This window comes from Penicillium mononematosum (genome assembly GCF_028829835.1).
Source record: "Penicillium mononematosum strain IBT 11891 chromosome Unknown utg000002l:1.0-8112719.0:1.0-8118358.0, whole genome shotgun sequence".
In the NCBI taxonomy this organism is placed as follows: domain Eukaryota; kingdom Fungi; phylum Ascomycota; class Eurotiomycetes; order Eurotiales; family Aspergillaceae; genus Penicillium; species Penicillium mononematosum.
In genome coordinates, this window is record NW_026643272.1 from 1,279,750 (window position 1) to 1,306,451 (window position 26,702).

Here is a 26,702-nt window from a genome sequence, read left to right on the forward strand (position 1 = left end):
ATAGTAAATGCGATGAATTACAACTTACGTTGTTTGGGAATGCAGCTTGCATAAGGGATAAGTCAGATATGGCAAAACAGATCCTACAATCACATTACTGGCAAGATGGCCGAGTGGTTAAGGCGTTACGTTTAGGATATATATAACCCGTTATATATAAACGAACCGTAATGCGAAAGCGCGTGGGTTCGAATCCCACTCTTGTCAATTTCTTTTTTTTGAATTCCTACCCACCAATGTACCTGGTATAATCCTATATTAATTTGATACATAATTTGATACCATAGGTTCATGTACCTAGTTTTGCTCAAGAGGCACTAAAACGGAAAGGGAAAGCCATATCGCGCGGCCTAAAATCCCGATGAGTATGTATACAGTCAACCCTCGTTATCTTTAGCGATAATGTATATTCCGGACACATCAAGAGTATCGTTGTCTCTAGGAGCAACTGTTATTACTAATTCAATGAGTTCCCTGCTTCAGTTTCCAGTGTCTATATAGAGAGCATTAATCAATGGGGTTTCACCCTATTCCTGCTGCTCTTTATATAACCGAAGGGGGCTTTAAAGCCTAAATAGCTTTATAGTATAAAGAATACTAATATTAACTCGCTTCATTCTACTGCGTACTGTGTACGGAGTATGTAGAAGGCCAGATTCCATCAAATACAAGGTGGGACCGGGGTACTTTTATACATGTAGGTATACGGTGTACAAAATTTATGGGGCGCAAGGGCCTAGAATCGCCAACTCCTTTCTTTTATTTAATTCTATATTGTACTACGGAGTAAATTTATACAGGTACTCCGTACATATGTATACATATGTAGACACAGTCACAGAGTCCGAGGTAAATGTATGGAATATTATTAACTGCTTATACCAGGCAAGAAAGAGCAGTTATATACTCCGTACGGAGTAGAGTGTACGAAGTACTCTGTCCATTATTGTACATGTGTATGCCCCTTGGCAATTAACTTCCTGGGCCGTGTCCTTGGCAGTATCGAATACGAGTACACAAGTATTGTATGTATAACCAATGTTTTGCTTAACTAGGTATTGATGTTATTCAAGCTTTAGGGGAAATCGATCTTCAGAGGTTAACAGATAGCCAAGTAAAAAAAAAATTATAAGTAAATAAATGAAAGAAAAATACATAAAGTCCATGAGATCTGAAATCACATCCTTACGCATAAATCCCTGTCGATGCATTCGATGCATGTAGTGCCTGTAAGGAACTTGAAGTACCTGACGGGTATTGCCGTAAGGGAACTCCGCAGAGTTCAACTACACTAAAACCACACTCTCGCACTTTCGATTTGTCCCTTTCCCCCAGTCCAGTCCTTCACTCCTTCGGATCTGGTACTTTCTGCTACTCTCATTCTTCTTGCCTCGTGGCGAATCACGACTCCTCACCTCCGGCTCCATTGTCTCAGATTGGAATCTTAGTGGAGAAATACGGGGGAGTTAACTTTTGCCGCAACGAAGTGAATGCCTTTATCGATTATCCGCAGCTGGCCCTTCGGACAGTGAGCTTGAGTATTCATTGGTGAAGTCGGAGCACCCGCATTTTGACCCTGATATGAATGGAGGTTCGGGAGCTATGTCGCCTGTCTCTGTCGATGGCAGCGAATGGTCGGGGCTGAATCAGTATGGAAAGTCGGACTCTCCATTCTCGCCAACATTCCCATCATCACGACCCAACCTAGCCACACCTCCGACCTCCGGCGTCCCGAGCGCACCCTTAAGTCCCAGTGGGCCACCTCCTTCGCTATCACCTTCCACCCGGAGCGGTAACCCATCCCCACCCAGTTCGGTCGCCGCAAGATCAAGTTCCGGGACATTAGCAGATGGCCAGCGCGATGGAAGACGGTACCGTCAGATGGAGGAGATCCTGGGCCAGCACTATGGTGTCCTGAGAAGATTTTTGAATGGCACAGCTCGCGACGACCGCAAATCGAATAAAGCCCGGGACAAATTGCTGCGGCTATCTCCAACCCAGTTCCACGAACTTTCCACGGATGTCTACGACGAATTGATTCGGCGTCAGCAGGCCTCGCCGCCTCCCGGACGGCCTCCTCGTCCGGACGTGCCTCCTTACCTCCCCGCCCGCAACGACTTTCACGAAAAGCGCAACCATGCCCGCCAAAGGCTTGCTGCACTCCACCACGTGCGTTTCCGAGATCTGGCGACCGATGTCTTCTGTGAGCTGGAACGCCGCTTCCCACACTTCACTAGCCGAGATTATCGCGGCCGGCCGCCTCCCAATATGGGTCCTCCCAGCGCTCGTACCTCGCAGTCTTCTCGGGGACCTCCTTCGCGTATGGGACGAGGGTACCCGTCTGGCGGTCCCCCAGGCAGTCCTTTTCCTCCGCGGAGTGGCTCTCTTGGGGGCCCACCGAGTATGAATGGCGATGGACCCTTCCCTCGGTCTTTTCAGAGCAATACCATGGTCCCGAACAAAAGTACAATGGTTGAGGATAGCGATGATATGGGCCCAGAGGATGAGGATGATGCTCGGAGTGATGCGTTTGCTCTTGACGCTGTCTTGAGCCGACGGGGTACTACAACGACCTTGGGCGACAGTGAACGAAGACTGTTGCTGGAGAGCCAGACACAAGTATCGGTTCTCCAGGATAAGATTGAAAAGTTGGAAGAATTGGTCCGCTCAAAGGATGAAGAGTTAGCCCATTCATCACAAGATGCAGATTCCTCCGGGATCAGTCATAACGAACGCCAGGAGTGGGATGACTTACGGCACGACCTTGAGAGCAAGGTATCAAAAGCTGAGGATCTCAACAGCTCGCTTCAGCTAGAGCTCGAGCGAGTAAGAAACGAGCACGAGACCATGGAACGGGATCTTCGCAGCCAGCTCAACGACTCTTCCCGGGGTGTCGGTGATGCGGGTCTACAAGCCCGCTATGTGGATTTAGAGACTCAGCACCAAAACCTACAAGCAGAGTTGCAGCAGCAGAAACAAGTGACCGACGAGGTCCGCCGCGAGGCGGCGGCTTTCCTCATGGAAATGAAGACCCTTTCAGCCGAGAGCCACTCCAATTGGGAACGCGAAGAACAACTTTCGAACGAGGTGCACAGACTCGAGGCAGATGCCAACGAATGGAAGCACCGCTACGCCAAGGTCAAGGCGCAGCTGCGGCATCTTCGAACTTCCTCCGGTGGCTTCGCCGACTCGCGGCCAGACGCCAGTCTTGTTGCCAAAGAACATGAGTTGGTGCAAGCCGACGGGTTAGTCAAGGATATCCACGTAACTAAATTCCAGGTGTGTGTGGACGAGCTCTTGCGAGTTGCGCGTTTCGAGGAATCACATGTGGTACTCCACCAACTCAAGATGGTCATTGGGACAGTCCGCCACATCCTCCAGGACGTGGAATATTCCCCAATCCCGGTGGATGGATCCGCTGCTTTGCGCGCAAAGGTCAAGGGCCAGGTGTCTACGACAGCAAACAACATGATCACCGCCACTCGTAACTTTGCCAGCTCCAGTGGTCTGTCTCCGGTGTCACTCCTTGATGCAGCGGCCTCCCATCTTTGCACAGCTATTATTGACCTGATACGGGCGGTGAAGATCCAGGCATCGCCTGTAGATGAACTGGAGGATGAAGAATATGAGGCGGATGTATCTCAGGAGCAATTCCCTGACTATTTCGATACATCTGGTAGTCAAAAGCGGATGAGCAATAACTCCGTCTACAGCGCTATAAGTCGCCCGGATGACTCTCAGTATCCTGTACAGAATGGTGCGACCAATGACCTCAATCATGGCTGGGGGCATGTACAAGAAGACCATGAGGTATTGGAACTTAAGGTGAGTCGACCCGAGAAAGACAGTATGGCAACGAATGGTTTACTAACGGGTGATCCTAGCTTTATGTTGAGGACCAGACAGATGGCATGGTCCAACAAATTCAAGCTTTGGTGGCCAGTATCCGAGCCGAGGACAACCTGCATACTGTCCAGACGCACGTCTCTGCCATTTCGAACGTTGTTATGAATGTGGTTTCCGCTACAGAGCAACTGATGCGTGAACGCACCGGAGACATCGCCTTGCGGCAGACGTCTGAACCTGTCATTGCGGCATTGGACCAGTGCCGTGGCCGGTTGGCGGCCACTGCTAGTGAGGGTGAAGACACCACCACCCTGAGCAATTGCGTGAGCTCACGAACAAACTGCCTCCCATTGCATTTGAGATCGCTCGGCAGACCAAAGACCTTGTTCAGCGCCTGGAGGCCACATCGGTAGTTGCTGACGAGGAAGATGACTTCCGGTGATGAGCTTGATCCGAGGCATTGTTTTCTCATGACATGAACTCCGGGCTACCCGTTGGGTCTTTCTTTCCCCTTGAATTCTTCTTTATATTCCTTCCTCTTTGCCCCTTGCTTTTCAGCGACTATTCATCTATGGCAACGAGTGGACAATGTCTGAAACGATGTCCCGATATATGTGGCATTTATAGAATTTCTTTTCCTCCGTCACTTCTCTTTCTTCCACATTTTCCTATTCTTTGTATTTTATTCTAGCCCCTTTCTATTGTTCATCTAGGTTTTTCGGCCTGATTTCATTTTCAATTGTTCCTTTTTCTTATGTTACGACCGCTTGCTGGCCTCGGGCTGTTATTTCCTTGCATTTTGGACGCATACAAGTGAAATGAAAGTACTCCGTATACAACAATGACTATACCAATAGATCAACGCAAGTTTACCCCTTTAAAGATGCATATCTTCTCGTAGCCAAGACTGCGAGTTCGGCAGGGATATCCCGGAAGACATTACATAATCACGGAGCTCTAGACGCTTTTTGGCATTGAGCTTCAGTTTTTTCCCTTCTTTCTACTTCGTTAATTCGCATTCCTCATCAATCTATATCCTTTGTAAGTGAAGTTGGATCCTTCTCATGTGAATGTTAGAGTGCATTTCCACTTTGCTTCAGACTCTTTCAGAGACACCATTAGGCAACAGAAGCAATGATGTTTTCCCCCTGGAGAGTCTGGAGAAGCTCCAAAGTGGAGCCTCAGGCAGAAAGTGCACAAGTGGTCTTTATGTGAAGCCCAACAAGCTAACCCCAAAGTAGCCCGGTACCCGAGTTCACCCGCTCCGCCCTGCCCCTCACCATGTTCTGCCGACTGAGGTCAATAACCCCACCTTCTTCCCTCTTCTCTTCTTCTCTCTTCAATTGCACTTCTTTCCACCCCGTTGCCCGATCTTTCTCTTCATCAACCGCCGCTATGTCTGAAAACAGCTCCGCTTTCTTCGAGGTCCAGTACGCCCCTGTTGGCTCCTCTACCCGTAAGTTTCCCCCATCAGTTCTGTTATTCTCATTCCTGGCGGGGCAGAGGGGTTTTGCCTCAATCTTACCTTGCTGCCTCCGACCTCCAGCTTTCAATCCTAGTATTCAAGCTTGACAATTTCAAATCATCCTACATTAATTGGAATTGAAATTGATGCTAATTCCCTTATTAGCCAAGACTGGCCGCATCAACTTCAACCTCTACAACAAGGAGGTCCCCAAGACTGCCAAGAACTTCGCTGAGCTTTGCAACGCCGAGCAGGGTAAGGGCTACAAGGGCTCTTCCTTCCACCGTGTGATTCCCCAGTTCATGCTCCAGGGTGGTGACTTCACCCGTGGCAACGTGAGTTTTCTTTCCTAATAGACCCTGCAGTCTTTGGTATCTGACTTTTGTTTTTACCGGAATAGGGTACCGGTGGCCGCTCCATCTACGGTGAGAAGTTCCCCGATGAGAACTTCATCCACAAGCACACCCGCCCTGGTCTCCTGTCCATGGCCAACGCTGGCCCCAACACGTAAGTCTCAGTTCTGTATCCCAGCTGCTCCACATTACTAAACTTTTCCCTTTCTTTCCAGCAACGGCTCCCAGTTCTTCATCACCACCGTTGTCACCTCGTGGCTCGATGGCAAGCACGTCGTCTTCGGCGAGGTCGCTGATGCCGAGTCCATGAACGTCGTCAAGGAGATTGAGGCTCTCGGCTCCTCCTCCGGCGCCCTCCGCAGCAACATCAAGCCCACCATCGTCAACTGCGGTGGCAACTAAAAAGCTCATTATGGAGATTTAGTTGGGTGTTGGGAGGATGAACGTCTTTCTTTTCGTCATGAACTTGGTTCTTCCCCAACGCTTCATTGCGGCGTGGGACTAGCATAGGTGGCTTTCCCTTTTGCGCCTTGTAATCTAAAGTTTCTACCAAGCTAGCTCATACATGCCTATCTGTCGTGGGGACCGATGTTCGATTCGTAGATCTGTAGTCTTGTAAAAACGGAAGTACACTCCTTTGCAAGATAGAGGGGCGAAGCCAAAGTTCCTAAAAGCTACATCTTGACCTATGCATATATATATATATTTTAAAGGTAGTGCCTTGCAAAGCTCGAAATCGATCGAGATTATCCTATTACAAGTCTTTCCACTTTCTTTTCCCAGGGAACTCCACGTGTCCGGGCGATTCGGTCTGCGGGTAACTACATTTACCCCGCGTGGGATGGCAGGTTTTTTTTTCTTTCGGTGGAAAAGGTTTCCACCTCCACTTCCAATGCATAGAAGGTATGTGATATTAATGATTTTGATTAAATGCATACGCTGCTTGAGTCTGTTTCATTGATTATTAGATAGCAATTGGGTAGACAGCAATTGAGAGAGAAGAGTGTTCATACTCCATAACATTATGGGTGAGATCGAAAGGCATAACAAGGAACAATAAATCTCGACACAACGAAGTCCATATTGCCCTCTGCCTTTTCGAAGATAAAACAAATATTGGGATATCAAACGCATCTGGAAATGCTGCAGAATCGAAGCGCAATTGGAACGTGAGACAACACCATGCACAGATACCTGTCTAACCACAGCACTTAGTGACAGAGGTAGCATCTGACCTGAAGAGTAAAAAGCCATGTTAGCACAGGTAAGGCACAGTAGTTAATACACTGGACAAAACAACTTACTCTTTATTCAAGTCCACCGGCTCCCAGGAGAAGATGAAAGCACCCAGGAAAGCACCAATGAAGATACAGATAATGATATATCCATTGAAGTACATGGCAAGCAGCATGATGATGTACGCAACAGCAAACTGCACCATGTGCAACAGGGAGCGCACAGAATGTTCAACAAGCGACGGACGATACGGCGCAAGCATACCCCCCTGTCTCTCGCGCTGGACAGCACCATCTCGGATGACATTCGCCGACGCCGCAGCAGAGACAGAAGCCTGTTTCTTCGAATCTCCGTTCTGAGGAGAACCCGGCACGGGAGTGATGTCGTCTGCACTGGAAAACGTAGCGTCTGGCTCTACATTACCGCCACAGCAGTTGGCAGCCGGGTTGGTATTTCCTTCGCTTCTCAGGGGGACGTTGGAGGTTGATTGCGCGGTGGAAGCGTCCGACATGTAGAGTCTTCGAAGACGGGCTCGACGCACTATGAACGAGTCGTATTCTCGGCCCAGACGGCGGAGGAGCTCGAGACTCAATACGAGACAGATGACTCCAATGCACGAGCCGGCGAACATGCCGCGCGACTTTATGTGCCATGATTTGGCGAGGAAGCCTGGTGGTTTGTTAGCTTTGTGGCCTTGTATACATATGTATGTTGGGTTGTTGGGGTGCGTACATGCGTCGACTGTGTTCCAGTTCCACAGCATCTGATCATGACTGTAAGCTTGAGTTCATTCAATGTATAGGATAAGGAACATGGGATTGATATTCGACGGACCGAGATCTTGCAGCTATTTCCCATGTGCATTCCGCCATGATCCATTCCGCCCATGTCCATTCCGGTGCTGCTGGCCATGGCTGCCGAGGTTGTCGAAGTGGCCGTTGACATGGTCATCCCGTGCATATCGTGCATATCCATGATCGACTGTTCACTGGGGACCTTAGGACGGAATTGAGATAATGTCTGATCAAGTCAAAATCAAAATGGAACAAAATATAAACAGAGGAGTATACAACATATAAACCTTGGAAGAATAAGAGCTGTCAACATGTGATGGCATAATAGGAGCAATATGAGCAGATTAATATAGATTTTGGCCCTAAAACTTTAGTTGAGGTGGTTTGAGCAAATTCTCCTGACCGTAACTGGCGACATTAAACGTAAGAGGGTATCAACTTGAACTATTTCTCGCATTTGAATCTTCTTTGGGTTCTTTTTCCTTTTTCTCTTTTTCTTTTTTTTTCATTTTCTGCGTCACCCACGCGATCCTTTGATGACACCTTCCAACAACTCGCGGATCTGGCTGCAGCCATCGATCCCGACCGCCAACATCGTCTCAAGGTACGTAGCGTGCACCTTAGATTCCATAGTAAGTACACACACCTTCATTGCCTCTTCATCCTCATCCATATTGTTCTCGCCAACGGGTACCGCCGTCGTCGTCGCCACAGTGAGCGAAGGCAGTTCTTGTTCTTCTGGAAGCGACAGATCCAGTAGCGGGTCAAGCTCGTCGTGTCGCGGGTCACGCGGTGTAGAGGCGCTGCCACTCATGCCAGAAGTACAGCCACAGAGTAGTCCCGGCATGGGAATTCCGGCGTCCACGAGTGCTAGCGTACAGGCGTTAATCGCCGCGGCGAGCAATGAGCCATCGGCAGAGAGAACAGAGACATGGATGCTGATTGTGCTGTGGGGATAGAGGTAGGTGTGAAGGTGAGACTGGAAAGCTGAGCGGAGGGTTGTAGCGATTCGCGATGATTGTCTGTAGTCCCGGGATATTAGCTGGATCTGTATTTGGTCCGCTGTTTTTGTAGTTCTCGCCCTGTGGCAGGAGACGACGGGAAAGCGTAGAGGGTACATACCTGTCACTTCCACCGGCTCTCCGCTTGCGATCTACGCCGGCAAACCCGGCGACGTTGACGTCTACTTCCACGACTGCGTGGCCACTTCCTGCAGGTCCGCCATCTCCTCGGCGACCCTCGGCAGGGCCGTGGACGGAGCACATGATTGATGTGTTGCCCATGGACAGATATGAAGAGCCGGAGCTAGCGGGGTTGGTTGAGATCTGGGCTTGGAGCAGGCGGAGTTCATTCCAGCGGCGGCCGTCAAGACGCAGCCGCGTCAGGGGATATGTCGTCGAGGTATCCAGCGGCATCTTTGCGGGTTGAGCTCTGATAAGAACGAGAGTTGACTTGAGGAAAAAGAGGGTATGTCAAACAGGAAGTCAAGCTTTATTTCGTGTCCTCTGTGGGATTAGGTCAGTCAGGTGTCTCTTGATTGAGCAATGACAGAGGTCGAATATTGTTTCTGGACTTACCTTGGCTATATCGCATATGTAAAGAATCGAATGCCAAACCAATGAGAGCATCTTTTTTTCCGGTTCACTTGCACGTGACCCGATAGGACAACTCTATAAATGCAGAAAGAACGATTTCAACCACTACTTTGAGCACTCAGGAGATATCAGCAGAGACTCAACTCTTACTTATACGTAAAACAAAACGTCGCAATAAAAATTTGTCAAAGAAGATTCAATTGAAGTTATCTTGAGCGAACAGATTCAATTTCGTTTCGTGGCCGTTATCGCCTACCGCAGAGGAGGCTGTGTCGCGACAGTCTGGTACTCCCACTTCGACTTGCGCTCTGTCACTCTGTGAGCTCTGTTTTCAGAAATGCAGGGAACATGGCTGATATCGAGAACAATAATGTGGCTATCACCATCGATTCAGATGATGACGACCTGGAGGTGACGCATTATGCGGCTCCGACCACTAGCAGTATGACACCTCTCCGACGCGTTTGACTGATAGCTCACATCCTCTCTAGATAGGGTTTCCGGTGTAAAACATGGGGCTGCTACCCCGGTTAAGCGCGAGTCCCCACGTACTCTTCTTTCCGGATCATCAAGTGCGGTAAAGATCCAGCCCGTGGACAGCGAGGAGGAGGATGCCAACGATGGCGAGCTCGCATACAAGAAGTTCAAGGAACGCAAAACCCTCAAGCGCAAGCAAGATGCCGCAGCAACCCGCAAGGCCAAAATGCCCAGGGGAGATCCAATCGTTGGTCGAGTTAAAAAAGAGCGACCAACGCCTCAACCCAAGCGGCCGTTGAAACAATGGGGCGATGTATCTTCGGAGGATGAGCTAATGGAAGATGCGTTACCTGGATATCTCAAGACCCGCCGCAGTCAATTTGACCGGAAGTATGATCGTCTAAAAGATCATGGGCTGAAGCTGCCACCGACCTACGAGGATGTGGAGTTCTCGGATGACGAACGACTTGAAGAACTTCAAGAACGACCTGTCTTTCCAGCGAACACTCGAAAGCAGGAATACAAGGATATCGAACTTCCATATTCGATGGGCATTATTCCCGCCCCGATCGCCCAGTGGTTGCGGCAGTATCAAGTAGAGGGAGTCGCGTTCCTCCACGAGTTGTTTGTGTATCAGAAGGGTGGTGTCCTAGGAGACGACATGGGTCTCGGAAAAACTATCCAGGTGATTGCATTCTTGACCGCCGCCTATGGAAAGACAGGGGATGAACGGGATGCAAAGCGCATGCGAAAGATGCGCAGATCTGATGACAGCGCGTGGTATCCACGCACGCTCATCGTGTGCCCGGGGAGCGTTATAGCAAACTGGAAGGCCGAGTTTGCGTGCTGGGGGTGGTGGCACGTTGATAGCTACCACGGGGAGAACAAGGACCTTGCCCTCGATGCCGCGAAGTCAGGGAGGGTGGAGGTCCTGATTACAACCTACACCACTTATATGAACAACAAAAACGCTGTCAATATGATCGAATGGGACTGCGTGATCGCAGACGAATGTCACAAGATCAAGGAGCGCAAGTCCGGGACCACACAATCTATGAACGAGATCAATGCCTTATGTCGGATAGGCCTCACTGGCACGGCCATCCAGAACAAATATGAAGAATTATGGACACTTCTCAACTGGACCAACCCCGGTGTTCTGGGTCCGCTAAGCGCCTGGAAGGCACAAATATCGGAACCACTGAAGATCGGACAATCACACGATGCCACCCTGAGCGAGCTCAGCAGAGCACGAAGAACAGCCAAGAAGCTGGTTGAGAACTTACTTCCACAATTTTTCATCAGGAGGATGAAGACCTTGATCGCGGATCAGCTGCCCAAAAAGATCGATCGGGTTGTCTTCTGTCCTCTGACTGAGACACAAGCCGAGGCCTATGAGAATTTCCTTGACAGTGACATTGTCGATTATATCAAGACATCTACAGAACCATGCGAATGTAAATCGGGCAAGAAGGCCGGCTGGTGTTGTCGCCAGTTTATCCCCGATAGGGACCCTCCAAACTGGCAATCCTATGTGTTCCCTGCTATCAATGTGCTTCAAAAGCTCAGCAATCATTTGGCAATCCTGATCCCACAAGGAATAGACCCAAAAGAGAAGCAGGAAAAAGATAGAGACTATCTGGAACTTGCGCTGCCTGAGCAATGGGAAGATCTTTACCGCTCGCGTGACTCGATCGTCAACTATGCGAACCCTGAGTTTTGCGGCAAGTGGAAGGTTCTGCGGAAGTTACTTAAATGGTGGCATTCGAATGGAGACAAAGTTCTTATCTTCTCGCATAGCGTGCGTCTTCTCAAGATGCTGCAAATGCTGTTCCATCACACTAGCTACAACGTCAGCTACCTGGATGGATCTATGAGTTTACAAGACCGTGCAAAAGCTGTGGACGAGTTCAATGCCGACTCCCGCCAGTTTGTTTTCCTAATATCAACAAAGGCTGGTGGCGTTGGCTTGAACATCACCTCGGCAAACAAAGTGGTAGTCGTTGATCCGAACTGGAACCCCTCCTACGACTTGCAGGCCCAGGACCGGGCCTACCGCGTAGGACAACTTCGCGACGTGGAAGTCTTCCGGCTGATTTCTGCCGGCACGATCGAAGAAATCGTCTACGCTCGACAGATCTACAAGCAGCAACAGGCAAACATTGGGTACAACGCAAGTTCCGAGCGTCGGTATTTCAAAGGCGTCCAAGAAAAGAAAGACAAAAAGGGGGAGATCTTTGGTCTGAAAAATTTCTTCGGGTATCAGAACACGAACATCGTTCTGCGCGGCATCGTCAACAGAACAAATGTCGCTGAAAGCCGTGCGGGGGTACAGGTGGTCGACATAGATCTCAAAGCAGAAGAAGGCCACGACTACACCGACCGACCTATGAAATCTGAAGACGAGGCAATGAGCCAACTCGCGGCGATGATCTGCGGCGACGATGACGAGAAAGACCACAAGCTTTCAGTCAGTCTTCCAACACCGCATAAACACGACCCTGTTCAAGCAATTCTCGCAGGCGCAGGCGTGGAATACACCCACCTCAACAATGAAGTGATCGGTTCCTCACGTGTCGAGGAAGATCTCAGTCGTCGGGCTGAACTGGCTTCAAATGACACGACAGGTGACCGTCAGGTCTTCATGTCCTCGCAGCATTTCTCTCAGCCGGCGGGGGAACTTTTGCGGTTCAAATATCATCCGCCGGAGGATGTCATACGTCGCCAATTCTGTAGTATGGCGCGGCGATTTGGATACGCCGATGCTACGGAGTTTGCGCTTGTTGTTGAGGGCATGACCCAGGCGCAGCGGAGAGCTTGTCTCGACCAGTGGTATCGAGAGAGGAGAGAGATATTACTTTCTTCAGATCAGAACAGTCCTAAAGAGGAGTTGATCGAAGACGAACATTCCCCCAAGGAGGATATGGATGTTAAAGATGAATGGATAAAAGATGAGAAGGGCCCCAAGGAGGAGAGTCCGGGTCTTTGAGTGGTTTTGCTTTTGTTGCTATTCTTCTTGCTCGATACCCTTTTCTAGTTGTATAACATCCATTAAATCATGCGATATTTGACCACACCCGCTAAAAACAATTCATTTGGATAACATGGAACCTGCAAATCATTGGTTTCAAACCATTCTCTTAGAATGGCTGTAGGTAAATAGATATCCATACGAAGATGGCAACATATTCAGGGAACTAAAGCCAAGCCAACGTCCACAGAGCCGGCAAATTGGGATATTTTTCTTGCCAATCCGCCAAGATCTCAGGGACCTTCTCATCGAAGCTCTGGCGCGCAGGACCAGTCCCATTTTCCCAGCCCTCGGACCCATGAATACGATGCTCAGCAACAGCAGCCTCATTCAGACGATTGGCCAGATCAAGAATCGCCTTTCCACCAGTCAAGGCCTCCTCATGGTTATCCTTGATATCGACGTTGAAGACATGAACGGGGTAATTGAGCGCAGTGCCCTTATTCATCAGGTCATCGACAACAGCATCCCAGCAGCGCTCCTCGCAGGTGATGATGATATCCACGACACCACCTTCTGTCCCGACGGCACCCTTGTCACCCTTGGAGAGGTGGTCGACGCGCGGGACGCCAGGCACCCAGTCCTGGAACCGCTCGGGACCCCACTTCAGCTGGCGGTTGCGGTCGAGCATGTTCAGGATGCCGTTGCTGCGGTATAGACGTTCGTCTTTGCCGGAGAGCTCTTCGTACATTTGGTTGTAGGAGGTTGTGTTGAAACTGTACACGTTTGGTTGGGTGATTGATGGGCGGGGAGACGGACGAGGGAGCCTGTGCCGAAGGATATCACGGGGAAGGCTGTTGGGGCGCCTGAGAGCTGGAGGTGAGCTTCCATTGAGCGGTTGTTGTTTGAGGCGCAGACGGTGCAGAACTTGAGCTTGTACGAGTCTGTGGCTGCGTTGGCCGGGTTGGCTGTTTCTAGGGCTTGGGTTGTTGAGGCCATGTCGGCTTGTGTGGATGTCTCTGGTGGTGGTGGAGGGGGAGGGGGAGGTTGGGGAGTTGAGGTCCCCGAGTTTGTTCGGCGGGGATCATATGCCATTTTGAAGGGGAGACTATGGAAATGATAATAGAGAGAGAGAGACTAAGGGGTTGTTCTTTCTAGGTATTTGGGAGTCGATGATCATGGGGGTTTCTTGAGTTTACAATATTCTGTTGACTATCAGAGGCAGTTAGCGACTGATTTGAAATGGTCTTTTGTGACATGAAGATGTAAAAACACGATTTCAGAAAAAAAGCGTATATGAATTTATCCGCATAGCAAAAGCTCAGACAGCTCCAATAAAGTATTCATCAGGTTGTGGGGAGGAGAAGGTGACACAACACACATACCTTGCAGTTATCACTCATTATCCAGTTCAAATCATTCCAGTTCAAATAATTATGGGGCCGTAGCCCTGGGAGAGAGGAGAGAAGAGCAAGTTTGGTGAAAGTTGAAAAGCTTCGTTTTGAGTGCCCTGGATTAGTCATGGAGTTATACCGCTTGTTATTCCGCTTGGGTTGAAGTCATATTCTGCCAGACAAATATCACTGAGGTTATTGTGATGTTACAGGTGCACATCGTCATTTTTAAACATCTATATCCTATAAGACCTCTGTCCTTTCTTTTACTCATAGGGTAACAATCAAACCTACCATTTCCAGACCTTTTATACTCCATAATTTTGTCCATAATCTCCATCAGCTCTCTACCCCCATATCTTTCCAACTCAAAAATGGCAACAAATCGTACTATCAGGCCAGCCCTAATTGTGGTGGACATGCAAGAAGATTTCTGCCCTCCAGTAAGTTGGATAGATAAAATAGAAGGCCACGTATGCTAATGAATATCTTAGCATGGGTCACTCGCCGTGGCAGGAGGCCGTGGCATTGCTTCGATAATCAACACTTTACTTGCAAAGCCAGGATTTGTCGTGCGCATCATGACCCAAGACTACCATCCAAAGGACCATATCTCATTTGCCAGCAATCATCCAGGGCCTGATAACCAGCCCTTCACTTCATTCGTCACGATGAAAAATCCCGCTCCGGGAAAGGAATCAGAAACAAAACCACAGCAACTCTGGCCCGTCCACTGTGTGGCTGGTACCCCCGGCGCAGAGATTATCCGAGAGGTTGAAACCTCTAGCGAACATCTAGTTGTTCAGAAAGGCATGCGCCCTGGAATCGAGATGTACTCGGTGTTTGCGGATGCTTTTGGAAACTGTGATCATGGGACCAACGCACATTCGGTCAGCCTAGATGTTGCCGCGGTTCTCAAGGATCAAGGCATCACAGATGTGTTTGTTGTGGGCTTGGCCGGGGATTATTGCGTTAAGGCTACGGCTCTTGATGCTCTCAAGGTTGGATTCAAAAGCTGGGTTATCGAGGAAGGAACCAAGTGTGTCGTACCTGCTGATTGGGATGCCGTTAAGGAGGAGCTTGAGACTGCAGGAGTGTCTATTATCTCTATGAATGACCCTATTGTCAGGGATCTATAAGGAAAGAGCTGATCCTTATTCCTTCTCATCCATGCATCCCTTCCCTTACAGGTGTTCATTTCTCTAAGCCCTGTGTGTTGAATACGGATTCAAGTTTCACGCTGAGCGGCCCTAAATCTTGTGCTTTATCTGTTGTGTAGGTGTTGTGATAGTGCTGTAGATGAAGGTAATGTATTTTTCACGTGGATGTGTTACAACATTTGAATGTATACCCTGTGTGATGGTACTTTTCAATTCCACAGTCTGTCGTTTAAAAAAGAAAACAAACCACATGAGCTCCCAACGCTTGATATGTACGTTTAAAACAATTTCCTACAGAGTACGGAATGATATTCAGTATAAAAATAGATCGCCAGTGGGTACGGTGATCGACAAGCAACTGCCAGAACCGTCGCGACTTCATACCCCTTTCCACACTACTGCAGAGTGACGTCGGGTCAAAAAGGGATATTCACTACTCCGTGCCCAACACTCGAACATAGATATTACATTTTACTACCGACCGAACTAGATCGGTCCGGAACTCAATCTACTCACGATGCTGCACTCTAGGCGGCCATCAATGCCCGTCCCAATCAGCGCCCTTGACAAGAAATCGACCGATGCCGACGCCAATGCCAATGCGGCCCTACACTTCCACGATCAAAGTCTACCCTCTGAAACCCTCCCATATTGGCTCGTCAATTTACCTCGGTCGCAATGGACCGCCGAATGTCCTAGCTTTCTACGTGATCAATCTGCAAAGAATATCAAAACCCTTTCGACCCCTGATCACCTGTATACCCGACAGACCTGGGAACAAGTGAAGGAGATCACAGGTTGAGTAGATCTGCTTGTCGATTAATGATATATACCCAACTGACCGACTACTTGTAAACAGGAACCAACCGGATCGATCGGTTCCAGCGCGTTCCAAGCGAGCTGCGCAAGTATCTGGAATACATGGCCCACATCAAAGCGGAGTATATATCCGTCATGAGGTTTGTGGTCAAAGAAAGGCTGGGCTGGGGGGGGACAATTGGGAAGACGTCAAGCCCAGAGGCGGTCCTTTTGAATACGAGGGTACATGTCACCGGGTTGGGTCTAGAACACGTGAAAGACTAATCACTTTATAGAGGACATCCGAATCGTATACAACGACTGGCCCTATGGTGTTGATAAGGACATCATCCACCTGGTAGTGTGGACCAAGTTCGAGCTGGAAGATGACCCAACCACAGATGACCTCACGGCAAGTGCACGAGGGGCTATAGAGAGCTATGTGCAGGACACATTTTGCTCTCGGGTACCATCTGAACAGGTAAGATAAAGGAGATTAAAAATATTTAGTCAGCGTATGATGAAAAGCTGACAACATATATATGTAGGTGGTCTGGTTCAAGAACTGGAAGTCCCTCAAGTCGGTGCCCGGGATAGAACACTTCCACGTCATGCTGCATCGTCCCGATATGGCATTCGTTAGGGAGATCACCCGTGGAGATGTACCACTGATCGAACAATTGTGATTGTGTTTGCATGATTGGATTGAAAATAGAGAGGGAAAGCAATAAATAGGAAAGATTCTCCTTTTGCCTGATCTTATATAGTTAGGCAGCATTTTTAGCCAGTCTACAGAGTATACGAATACGGAGATGGTATTTATTCAGTTCCCCGCCAAGCCGTTCCCCTCATTGACGATCTTTGAGAAGGTTGAATGGAATATAGAAAGAGAGCTATATTTTTTGGACATCTTGGATGTCTAGGAGGTGTCGGAGGGACATACATATGTAGATATCGACATACCTACTGCCTATATACATATTTAAGTACATAGGTAAGCTAGTAGTGAAATAAACTGATCCCAAGAAAAATACGTCACTTGCCCCTCCCTGAAGCTAAGCATTTACAGTAATTTGCATGTCGAAATAGTTTTTTTTATATATTTTTAGTGTCTTTTTTAGTGTGTTGTTAATTTTTTTTTTCTCCCTTGAACTACACAAATTCGTTTTCTTTTTTTTTTCCACTTTCTCCATAGTAAAAAAAAGCCCGTTTCCGGAATTTCCGCCACGAGTCAGAGCTGCCTTTTCTATTTATTTATTTATATTTTTTATTTCTTCTTCTTTTTTTATTTGCAACATAAATGTTAGCTTAGGAATTCCCGTATAATTCATTTCCGAACGCAGTCATGCCGGTCCCGCATCTCCGCCGTGCTTCCCAGGCCAGTGAGTTTGTCTTCCCCTCTCGCTTTTTATCCTGTCATACAACAATATCAACATGTCAACTAACGCAGATCCAGGCAGATCGTCAATGGAAGATTCCCCGCCAAGTGGGGAGGATGAGCTTGTTGAGCCAGACCAGGGAAATGGTGCGTGGAAAACCCTCAAGAACTCCGGATACACTACTGACGTGATATGTCTTCATAGTACTTTCGCATATCATTTCTCAGCTGCGGCCCGGTGCCGACCTGAGTCGGGTCGTCTTGCCGACATTCATCCTCGAGCCCCGGTCTATGCTGGAGCGGATCACCAAGTGCGTTTACATCCCAGCTCCAAGTGGGCAGCTTGGAGCTAGCTGCTAAGACTTGGAGTATTCCGACTAACACAAGTGTTTCCATAGCTTCATGGCCCATCCTGAAACTCTTCTTCCTATGTCAGAGATTGAGGACCCGGTCGAGCGCTTTGTCTCCGTGGTCAAATTTTACCTGAGTGGATGGCACATCAAACCACCGTAAGTCGCCCGCTTGCTGTCTGCCTAGGAGCACAATCTGATACCCTGCATAGAGGAGTGAAGAAGCCGCTTAACCCCATTCTTGGAGAGACCTTCACCTGCTACTGGGACTATCCCGACGGAACCCGCGCCTACTACATCTCCGAACAGACCTCCCACCATCCGCCGAAGTCGAGCTATTTCTTTGCAGCGCCGGAGCATAAAATTCGCATTGATGGAACACTCAAGCCCCGCAGCAAGTTTTTGGGCAACTCCGCAGCCAGTATTATGGAAGGTATCGCCATTTTGCGGCTGATGAACCACGGGGATAAAGAAAAGGGTGAAAGATAGTATGTTGCGCCGGTTCCGATGAAAGGTAATCACTGATCACTGACGAAAACTAGTATTCTGACCCAACCCAATATGTATGCGCGCGGCATTCTTTTCGGAAAGATGAAGTATGAGCTTGGCGATCACAGCTACGTCCGTTGTCCCGAGAACCACCTCGTGGCCGATATCGAGTTCAAGACCAAGGGATATTTCTCCGGTACTTATAACGCAATTGGGGGAACTATCAAAAATGAACAGACTGGGGAGGTGTTATATGAACTCTCCGGATTGTGGAATGGGGAAATGGACTTGAAGGATGTTCATGTACGCTCCGCATACTTCCCAAGCTTACTTCCAGATTCAACGCTGACCGAGAACAGACCCACAAAAAAGACGTCTTGTTTGATGCGACACACGCAAAGCATTCACCTCCTTTGGTCCGACCCATGGAGGAGCAAGGAGAGCGGGAATCGCAGCGGTTATGGCACAATACGGTTCAAGCGCTTTTGGCCCGGAACCATGAAGCTGCAACGGACGAAAAGACCAAGATCGAAGACCGCCAACGAGACGAGGCCGCGAAGCGCGCCGATGAAGGAGTCGAATGGCATCCTCGGCTTTTCCGTCCCGTCCAAGGCGGACCAGGTGGGCCAGATGAGGGCGAAGAAGACCTCGACTGGATCATCAACGCTCAAGTGTAAGAACGATCCCTCGAATGCTAAGTGACTATAACTAACAGTCCCAGCGACATGCACGATCCCCAAGCCGCCACCAAGCAGATCCTATCAATCGTCCCCATCCTCCAAGGTCAGAAGGAGTCATCCCAGTTTCAAATCCCGCCGCATCACCCCAATCATTCCGCATCCGCGAACTAGGATCCCAGGCATATCCCGCCACAACCAGCTAATGCCGCACCCCGCAGACTCCGAGACAAAATCAGATGCCACCCAGAGCACCGTGGAACGGAAAGATACTCAAACATCAGAAGCGGAGAAGTTTGTAGACGCCCAGGAAACCTCATAAGCACGAAAAAGCCCCATTGCGTCCACCTCCGAACCCCATCCATGCTGTCACCTAATCCGAAACCCGGTTCGGTTGCTCAGGTCGCCTTTTCTCTCATCCCTGACTGAATGATCACGGAGTGTTATTGCACTTCCGTATCATCTCTCATTCTGCCATGACGTAGTCAACCTGCGCAGAAATACCCAGCACAGCCATAACTCGAGGCGGCCGACGACACGACCCATTGTGATAGTTTCCCCTGCCCCTCTGATGTTTCAACACAGCGTTTTTCTCGGTCATTGTGCCGCTCCCATTGCTGGATACCCGATCTGATTTTATTTAATTCAAAATTCTCAAAATACTTTTTCTGAAATTTCAACTGGAATGGAGCACATCCTTAAATGGGAGGTGGAACTGTATGTAGTGAGGTTTAATGCAGGGTAAATAAGACATGAACAATAAAAAGTATGAAAGAAGTTGGAAAGTGTTCTCTGAATTTATACACTTGGGGCCTGGTATTTTGGACTTCCTGATAGATTTCTCCGTTTACACTCACTCTTGGTCTGTACTGACTTTTGAACAATTAATTCTCTGTCTTCTGTCAATTACTATACAAGGCTCTCCTAGAAGAGAGGGATATCACGATAGATGACAACCTATGCCACCAAATATTACCAAAGACAACCAAAACTCCCCTCCGCTGTCCGAATACATACAAAACGCCGCGTCAAACCATTCTTTACTCCTGAGACTTACCATTGCAAGCTGCACAAAGCTCATGAATACAGCTCTCCCCTGTATCCAGCCCCGCGCTCCAGATCCCGCCGCCGATTAGGCCGCGAGATACCACCAGCAGAGCCAGTATAGGCCGAGCCAGAACCAGCCGTCGCGGCGGCCGCAGCACTCACCGACCCACCACCCTCATACTCCTCCCTCTCCTCCTCAGTCATAAGCGTCTGCTCCTCGATCTCCTTCTCAGTATCCTCACGTAGACCCAGTATATCTGGCGGGATGAAGCTCATTTGAACACTAGGCGCGCCTTTGATATACCTCAGCTGCTCATGGACAGCCTCTACAAGGCCCTCAAGGTACGCGCGAGTATTCTTATTTTCAAGCTTGCGCATCTCCGACAGGGGCGGGAAGAGCGAGAAATCAGGACCGAAGTGGTTTCGGAAGGCGACAGAGTCCGGGATGGTGGGGTTGATCACGTCTTCTGCGTCGAGCAGGATCGAGGTCTCGTGCGCCCACGCGCGGGAGACGTTGCGCGGTGTGTAGCCACCACCGCCAACGACAAGCAGAGGTAGTCCGAAGGTCTTAGTGTATGCGACGCAGGCGCCGTGCGCGCGCACGTTCAGGTTGAAGCAGCCGAGCCTGTCGCAGCCCAGACTGTCTGCGCCGCATTGCAGGACGATTGCGCCTGGTTGATAGGTCCTGGTGCATGCGCCGATGACCTCTTTGAAGAGCGCGATGTAGGACTCGTCGTCGATGCCGTCGTTGAGCGGGACGTTGATGGCGTGGTGGGCTCCTGGGTTGAGTGGGTGTGCGGGACCTGTGTCTTCGCGTGCACCAGTGCCCGGGAAGAAGTTGTCTTTGTCGTATTTGTGGAAGGAGACTGTCAGCACGCGGTCGGTTGACCAGAAGGCTTGCTCGACGCCGTCGCCGTGGTGTACGTCGATGTCGATGTACATGACGCGGGGGTGGTGGCGGAGGAGCTGGAGGGTGCCCAGGACGATGTCATTGACGTAGCAGAAGCCGCTGGCTTCGGCCTTTTTGGCGTGGTGGAGGCCGCCGGACCAGTTGATTGCGATGTCGGATTGGTCGTTGCAGAGCTTGCGCGCGGCGTCGACGGTGCCGCCGGCGTAGAGCGAGCAGTAGCTGTACAGACCGTCGAAGATGGGGCAGTCGTCGCCGAAGTTGAAGCGTACCACGTTATCTGCTTGCTCGGGTCGGTCTATGTCGCCGGGCATGATCTGTTGCAGGAAGTCGAGGTAGTCTGTATCGTGGAAGTCGGCCATTTCCTCATAGGTCGCTGCGCGCGCGAGATACAGGTCCATGGCGTGGTGCATGCCGTACGCCATGACGAGTTGTTTAGTGAGCGTGAGGCGCCATGGCTTCATTGGATGTGACTGGCCAAAGTGGTGGGGCTCAACGGCTGGATTGGCGTGCCATGATACCCGGTAGCCTTGTGGACGAGCTACTCGTAAGTTCTGAAGCTCGGCGGCGGACTTGTGGTCGATGGTGGCGGTCGGGGTGGAGGGTGACGCATATTCTTGAACGATGGATGAACGCGCCATCGAGGCAGTTGTTTGGTAAACGACCGGGAATCAATGAATTAGCGCCGAGACGTTCATTTTAGATGGGATGAATGGGATTCGAGATGAGACTGGAGGAGGTTCCTGACTAAGCAGATCTGTGGGCGGCCCGGCCATCATGCATATTCCCTGTATAGAACGGAGAAAGAGGAAAGAACGGAGAAAACAGGAAAGAGCAAAGGAGGTATTTAGTTGAAACGGAAAAAAAAAGAAGAGTCTCTATGTTGAGATATATCACTACTGCTACACACTATATGGCACTTATAGCAATACATCGAAAACTACTATCCAGCCAAGTACCCCGCTTGAATTGCCGAAGCTCATAATAGCCCTGCGTATCCAATATAGCCGTGTTGTTTGAGTTCCAGATGCCTTGGAATGTTGACATATGTTGTAAAGGCGATGGCCCCGGGGCTTAAGGAAGCGGTATCGGCACCGTGGCTCTGGTTAAGTGGAGAGTGCGCATCATCGAGGGACTGTAATTGCTCGAAAGAGCTCACTGGTGGGGAAATGATGGCCAAAGGCTTGTCCCACACGTGGATGACAATGTTTTAAAAAAAAGGACCTACCACCGGAGAAAAAGCTATTCGCGCGGCTCATTTTCTGAGGTGAACATATATCAGCCCCGTGTTTCCACCTGGACAATAGCTATACACATATCAGATTAGCTCCGGCAAGTCACGGCTATTTCTGTTCAGCATAAGACAACAATAATGGCTCTTCCATCGGCAGCAACCAGCCTGCGGCGATCTCTGCAGGATCCCCAGGTATTCATCACAGCCCCAGGAGTCTATGACGGAATGTCCGCACGACTAGCACTGGCAGCAGGCTTCGATGCACTATACATGGTACGCAGTGCGAGATGACCAAGGCGTCCCCGTCAAACTCCCGAGCTGACACCATCAACCAGACAGGCGCCGGAACCGCAGCCTCGGTGCATGGTCAAGCGGACCTCGGAATCTGCACGCTGAATGATATGCGAGCGAACGCGGAGATGCTAGCAAACCTCTCACCGCGCACACCGCTGATCGCCGACGCCGACACCGGCTACGGCGGGCCGATCATGGTAGCCCGCACAACAGAGCAATACGCCCGGTCCGGCGTAGCGGCCTTCCACATCGAGGATCAGGTACAGACCAAGCGGTGCGGACATCTCTCCGGGAAGCAACTCGTCGACACAGCAACCTACACCAGTCGCATCCGGGCGGCTGTTCAAGCGCGTGAACGCATCGGTAGTGATATCGTGATCATTGCGCGGACGGACTCGCTGCAGCAGCACGGCTATGAAGAGAGTTTGGCGCGGCTGCGGGCGGCGAGGGATGCGGGCGCGGACGTTGGGTTCTTGGAGGGCATTTCGTCACGGGAAATGGCTCGCCGGGTTGTCGCCGACCTTGCGCCGTGGCCTTTGCTATTGAATATGGTGGAGCATGGGTCCACGCCTTCGATTTCTGCGAAGGAGGCGAAGGAGATTGGGTTCCGTGTTATCATCTTCCCATTTGCGACTCTGGGCCCGGCTCTCCTGGCTATGCGGGAGGGGCTGGAGAAATTGAAGCGTGATGGCTTGCCTGGTCTCGATAAAGAGGTAACACCTCAGATGTTGTTCAGGGTATGCGGGCTGGATGATAGCCTTAAGTTGGATGCGGCTGCTGGCGGTGTGGCGTTTGAAGGTGGTGTGGATTTGGAAGAGAAATGAACGGAATCCCGCCACCTGCTATACCCGGTACGGGCACATTGTATGCCTCTACGGTGTATATTTGTCAAATGTCGAGTTTTGTATGGACGCACTGGCAACTTCCACTTTGGAATATCGGTCTGATAAATATGTAGCATCGTCTCCACCAGTATGGTTCATTTCCTCATCCAGCCATATTCATTGTTAGTTGATTCTTTAAAGAGTCGGATTATCAGGGTCCTAATTACATTTACCATTGAAATGTATTGAGCCATGTGGTTTTCTTCTATGGTTAGGGGGGATTGACAGGCAGATTTAATTTCCCACAGCCAATGAGACAAATCGCAGATCGACCGAACCGAGGATCCTCCAATGTCGACCTTGGTTCTGTTTATTTACGGCCCAATTTTTTCTACAATTTTTCTACCATACATTCGGTACTCTAAAAGAGGGTTTAAAATTTCTAGAGAGGTGAAAGAATGTATTCAAGAATCGTGGGTACCTGCATCGAGTGAGGAATCTGCCAGGGACGGGTTCCTGCACGAATAGCCCTAGTGTTTCAGGAAACGCTTGTGGCAACAAATATACTCCGTATACCGTTCATACCGAGGATACAATACATATACGATGTGGTGTGATGAACTCCATGCACAATATGGAGCCTTCGAAAAGCCAAGCGCGCTTAAAGTTTCAATGAGACTCAACACATGAAACCGCTTCACGGGCAATTTTTCAGCCCCAGTTTGCCGAGTTGGAAGGCCTAGATTCCCGAGGGGCCAGTTTTGTGCCATGATGGGGACAATCAGGAGCGAGACTCGTCATGTGTGTGGGGAATGGCTTCGACGCTACCAGTGAATGGACAAAAAGGGTGTGCCTTACAGAAAAATATCGAGGATCCATCGGCCGCGAAGGGGGTCTGGCCGCAGATCAACGGTAGAAATTCGCCTTTTTATGTGCACATCCGTGGATACGATTGACAGGTCGAGGACAATCGTTATTAATTGTAACAGGGACTGTATCTAATGTAGTTTGTAAGAATGAGTTGGGTAGGGACATGGTTATAAGGCGTTCGTTGACCATTGTCCACGTAGTTGTACGATGCGGTGATGACTTGTCCCCATTTAAGATTGCCTTGATTCGTAAGACAGTTTAGATCCTTACTGCGCACTTCGCCGATTGGTTTATGTGGGGAATCCAGGATGACGGGGATAGGAGTTGTCTATGTTGTACGTATTCCGTGTATTATACTGTACAATATACAGAAAAGAAATAATCCAAGGTTTGCCATATCAACGTTCATAAGAGGTATCAACGTTGGGCTCCAATGCAGTTCTCGTCCACATCTTCGAGGTATCCAGCATTCCGATCGCACACGTGTTTGACATTAGGCAACTACACCCCGTAGAATAGTAGAACAATATGAATCCCAATAATAGGAGTCATAATATTAGAACATCGTATAATATAGAGAATGATATAAGAATAACAATACTAAATAGGAGAGACAACCCCTTATCCAAAGTAACGAGTACCTGCACAGCCGCGATGAGAGGCATAGTATAGCCAAGTACACAGTACCAAGAGTACAGAGTCTGGGCCCTTGACAGCCAACCAATCAAACAGACCAAAAAATGCGCACGGCCAGAAACCGCCAGGAACCAGCCAATCATCAATCGAGTACCCCTGATATTCTGGAGCCCTTTGATTTTTGAGTTCAGGTCCAGGCTGACCCGTTGGTGTGTAACTTGGTATTGTACTAATAGTCCCCCCTAGTCCACTTTCTTCTCTTCTTCTTTCTTCACTCCCACACACATTCATTTGAATTGAATTTTCTTCTCCTAGAGCATTCGCTCAAGTCACTCCTTTTCAAGTTATTCAATTCCACAAAATGCATTTCTCCAACTCTATGCTGTTGATGACGGCGCTGACCGCTGGGTCGGCTGTCGCTCGTCTTCACGGCCACGAGCGCCGTCACGCCCACCCCAGAGACGTCAACATCGAATCCAACCCCGTTGTGACTGCGGCCCCCGAGGTTGTCGATGTCGAGAAGCGTGGTGAAGAGGTTTTCGCTACCATCGACGGCAAGCTCGTCTCCTGGATCAACGACTGGTTCGGTGAGCAGACCTCCGAGGCCTCCTCCGAGGCCGCTGAAGCCGCCGAGTCTACCGTTGCTCCCACCTCCACTGCCACTCCCACCGCCGAGGCCACCAGCGAGGCTGAGGCCATCTCGACCGTCAGCCCCACCCCTGTTCCCTCCAGCTCCAGCTCCTCTGGTTCCAGCAACTGGGCCAGCTACCCCTCCAACGGCCAGTACTCCACCAGCGGATTCGGTTCCTCCACTGCCAGCAAGCGCGTTGGCGCCCTCGACTGGGACTACATCGGTAACGTCGGCAACCCCTGGGGTAGCAACATGATCCGTGTCGAAGAGGATGCCGCCAGCGAGTACAAGCACGTTATCCGCTTCGAGAACGACAACTCCAAGGCCTGGACCGTCGTCATGTGGAACTCGTACGGCCCCAGCGGCGGTCTGAACGGTTTCTGGGCCCCCAACAGTGCTCTGAGCTTCACCGTCGAGCCTGGCCACAGCATCTTCGTTGCCATCGATGATGACTCCCAGGGTGGTTGGGGTGCCTCCGAGGGCGAAGGTCTCCCTACCAACTTCGTCGGCCAGTACGCCTCCACCTGGGGTGAGTTCGACATGAGCAACTCCCAGAACGACGGCTTCTCCGGCTGGGATGTCTCCTGCATCATCGCTGAGCTCGCCAACCTGGACATTGCTGGTATGCAGATCTGCAACCACGAGGGTGGAAAGTGCTCCTCCATCACCAACGGTGCCACCAGCGTTGTCAACGCCTACACCGCCGCCGACCAGGGCAAGCCCGACAAGGCCGTTTCCCAGGGCCCTGGCCCCGTCCGCCTCGTCGTCAACCTGGGCTGGTCCTCTTAAATGGCCACGCCACCTTTTTTTTTTTAAGCTCTTCCCATATCCAACAATCTTCTCTTCTCTACTGAGATTTTGTCTTCCTTGCGCAAATTGTTCAATGCCGAAGGTGTCTTTGTATCTTTCCCTGATTTGATGTGTGCGTGCGCAGGTCGCTTGCTCCAGCAACCATCCTGGCCACACATCCATCTTCGAGCGGCTCTTCGACGGATACCCCTTTTTTCCGCCAAGGGTTCATACATATCTTTGTGGTCATGATTTGCCTCCTTTTGTCCTTTTCTCTGTACATATACCATCTGAACCATCTGATTTGAGAGTTGATAACATTTCCTTTTTCCTTTCGTCTAGAACTACTTACTATACATATTCACCTTATTGTATTTAATGGCCATTAAGCGCCGATACCTGCGGGCATCTAAATATAGCATTCGTCCACTCGTTCCTGTCTGGTCAATCTCGCAGGATCATTAGTGCCAACGCCTGTTCGTCATAA

General features: G+C 49.9%; 11 protein-coding genes across 11 annotated transcripts; 8 read left to right on the plus strand and 3 right to left on the minus strand.

The window, feature by feature from the left end:
• Positions 1–1,581: 1,581 nt before the first annotated feature.
• N7519_002241 (putative cell polarity protein) lies at positions 1,582–4,288 on the plus strand (the record flags this gene model as incomplete). The annotated part of the gene is made up of 3 exons (XM_057289019.1): positions 1,582–3,825; positions 3,885–4,169; positions 4,220–4,288. 3 exons carry the CDS (start codon positions 1,582–1,584, stop codon positions 4,286–4,288), a joined length of 2,598 nt encoding a protein of 865 aa, XP_057150221.1.
• An 839-nt stretch (positions 4,289–5,127) lies between these two features.
• cyp4 (peptidyl-prolyl cis-trans isomerase) lies at positions 5,128–6,066 on the plus strand (the record flags this gene model as incomplete). The annotated part of the gene is made up of 4 exons (XM_057289020.1): positions 5,128–5,302; positions 5,477–5,646; positions 5,712–5,818; positions 5,880–6,066. The coding sequence occupies 4 exons, from the start codon at positions 5,128–5,130 to the stop codon at positions 6,064–6,066; spliced, it is 639 nt and encodes a 212-aa protein (XP_057150222.1).
• A 796-nt stretch (positions 6,067–6,862) lies between these two features.
• On the minus strand, positions 6,863–9,109 carry N7519_002243 (exosome non-catalytic core subunit SKI6; the record flags this gene model as incomplete). The annotated part of the gene is made up of 6 exons (XM_057289021.1): positions 6,863–6,899; positions 6,969–7,569; positions 7,633–7,663; positions 7,735–7,920; positions 8,341–8,716; positions 8,817–9,109. The coding sequence occupies 6 exons, from the start codon at positions 9,107–9,109 to the stop codon at positions 6,863–6,865; spliced, it is 1,524 nt and encodes a 507-aa protein (XP_057150223.1).
• Positions 9,110–9,637: 528 nt separating this feature from the next.
• On the plus strand, positions 9,638–12,755 carry N7519_002244 (putative DNA excision repair protein (Rad26L); the record flags this gene model as incomplete). The annotated part of the gene is made up of 2 exons (XM_057289022.1): positions 9,638–9,731; positions 9,781–12,755. 2 exons carry the CDS (start codon positions 9,638–9,640, stop codon positions 12,753–12,755), a joined length of 3,069 nt encoding a protein of 1,022 aa, XP_057150224.1.
• Positions 12,756–12,963: 208 nt separating this feature from the next.
• Positions 12,964–13,832, minus strand: ssuA (RNA polymerase II subunit A C-terminal domain phosphatase; the record flags this gene model as incomplete). Its single annotated transcript, XM_057289023.1, has 2 exons — positions 12,964–13,603; positions 13,666–13,832. The coding sequence occupies 2 exons, from the start codon at positions 13,830–13,832 to the stop codon at positions 12,964–12,966; spliced, it is 807 nt and encodes a 268-aa protein (XP_057150225.1).
• A 673-nt stretch (positions 13,833–14,505) lies between these two features.
• Positions 14,506–15,270, plus strand: N7519_002246 (nicotinamidase; the record flags this gene model as incomplete). The annotated part of the gene is made up of 2 exons (XM_057289024.1): positions 14,506–14,574; positions 14,626–15,270. The coding sequence occupies 2 exons, from the start codon at positions 14,506–14,508 to the stop codon at positions 15,268–15,270; spliced, it is 714 nt and encodes a 237-aa protein (XP_057150226.1).
• Positions 15,271–15,808: 538 nt separating this feature from the next.
• On the plus strand, positions 15,809–16,775 carry N7519_002247 (GIG1 family protein; the record flags this gene model as incomplete). The annotated part of the gene is made up of 4 exons (XM_057289025.1): positions 15,809–16,088; positions 16,151–16,332; positions 16,370–16,570; positions 16,638–16,775. The coding sequence occupies 4 exons, from the start codon at positions 15,809–15,811 to the stop codon at positions 16,773–16,775; spliced, it is 801 nt and encodes a 266-aa protein (XP_057150227.1).
• Positions 16,776–17,434: 659 nt separating this feature from the next.
• On the plus strand, positions 17,435–19,305 carry N7519_002248 (OSBP family protein; the record flags this gene model as incomplete). The annotated part of the gene is made up of 9 exons (XM_057289026.1): positions 17,435–17,471; positions 17,546–17,614; positions 17,673–17,778; positions 17,866–17,976; positions 18,030–18,305; positions 18,360–18,609; positions 18,666–18,979; positions 19,028–19,089; positions 19,205–19,305. 9 exons carry the CDS (start codon positions 17,435–17,437, stop codon positions 19,303–19,305), a joined length of 1,326 nt encoding a protein of 441 aa, XP_057150228.1.
• A 755-nt stretch (positions 19,306–20,060) lies between these two features.
• Positions 20,061–21,578, minus strand: hosA (histone deacetylase HOS2; the record flags this gene model as incomplete). The annotated part of the gene is made up of 1 exon (XM_057289027.1): positions 20,061–21,578. The coding sequence occupies one exon, from the start codon at positions 21,576–21,578 to the stop codon at positions 20,061–20,063; it is 1,518 nt and encodes a 505-aa protein (XP_057150229.1).
• Positions 21,579–22,309: 731 nt separating this feature from the next.
• N7519_002250 (isocitrate lyase/PEP mutase family protein) lies at positions 22,310–23,289 on the plus strand (the record flags this gene model as incomplete). The annotated part of the gene is made up of 2 exons (XM_057289028.1): positions 22,310–22,444; positions 22,507–23,289. The coding sequence occupies 2 exons, from the start codon at positions 22,310–22,312 to the stop codon at positions 23,287–23,289; spliced, it is 918 nt and encodes a 305-aa protein (XP_057150230.1).
• A 1,867-nt stretch (positions 23,290–25,156) lies between these two features.
• aspf4 (allergen Asp F4) lies at positions 25,157–26,215 on the plus strand (the record flags this gene model as incomplete). Its single annotated transcript, XM_057289029.1, has 1 exon — positions 25,157–26,215. The coding sequence occupies one exon, from the start codon at positions 25,157–25,159 to the stop codon at positions 26,213–26,215; it is 1,059 nt and encodes a 352-aa protein (XP_057150231.1).
• Positions 26,216–26,702: the final 487 nt, after the last annotated feature.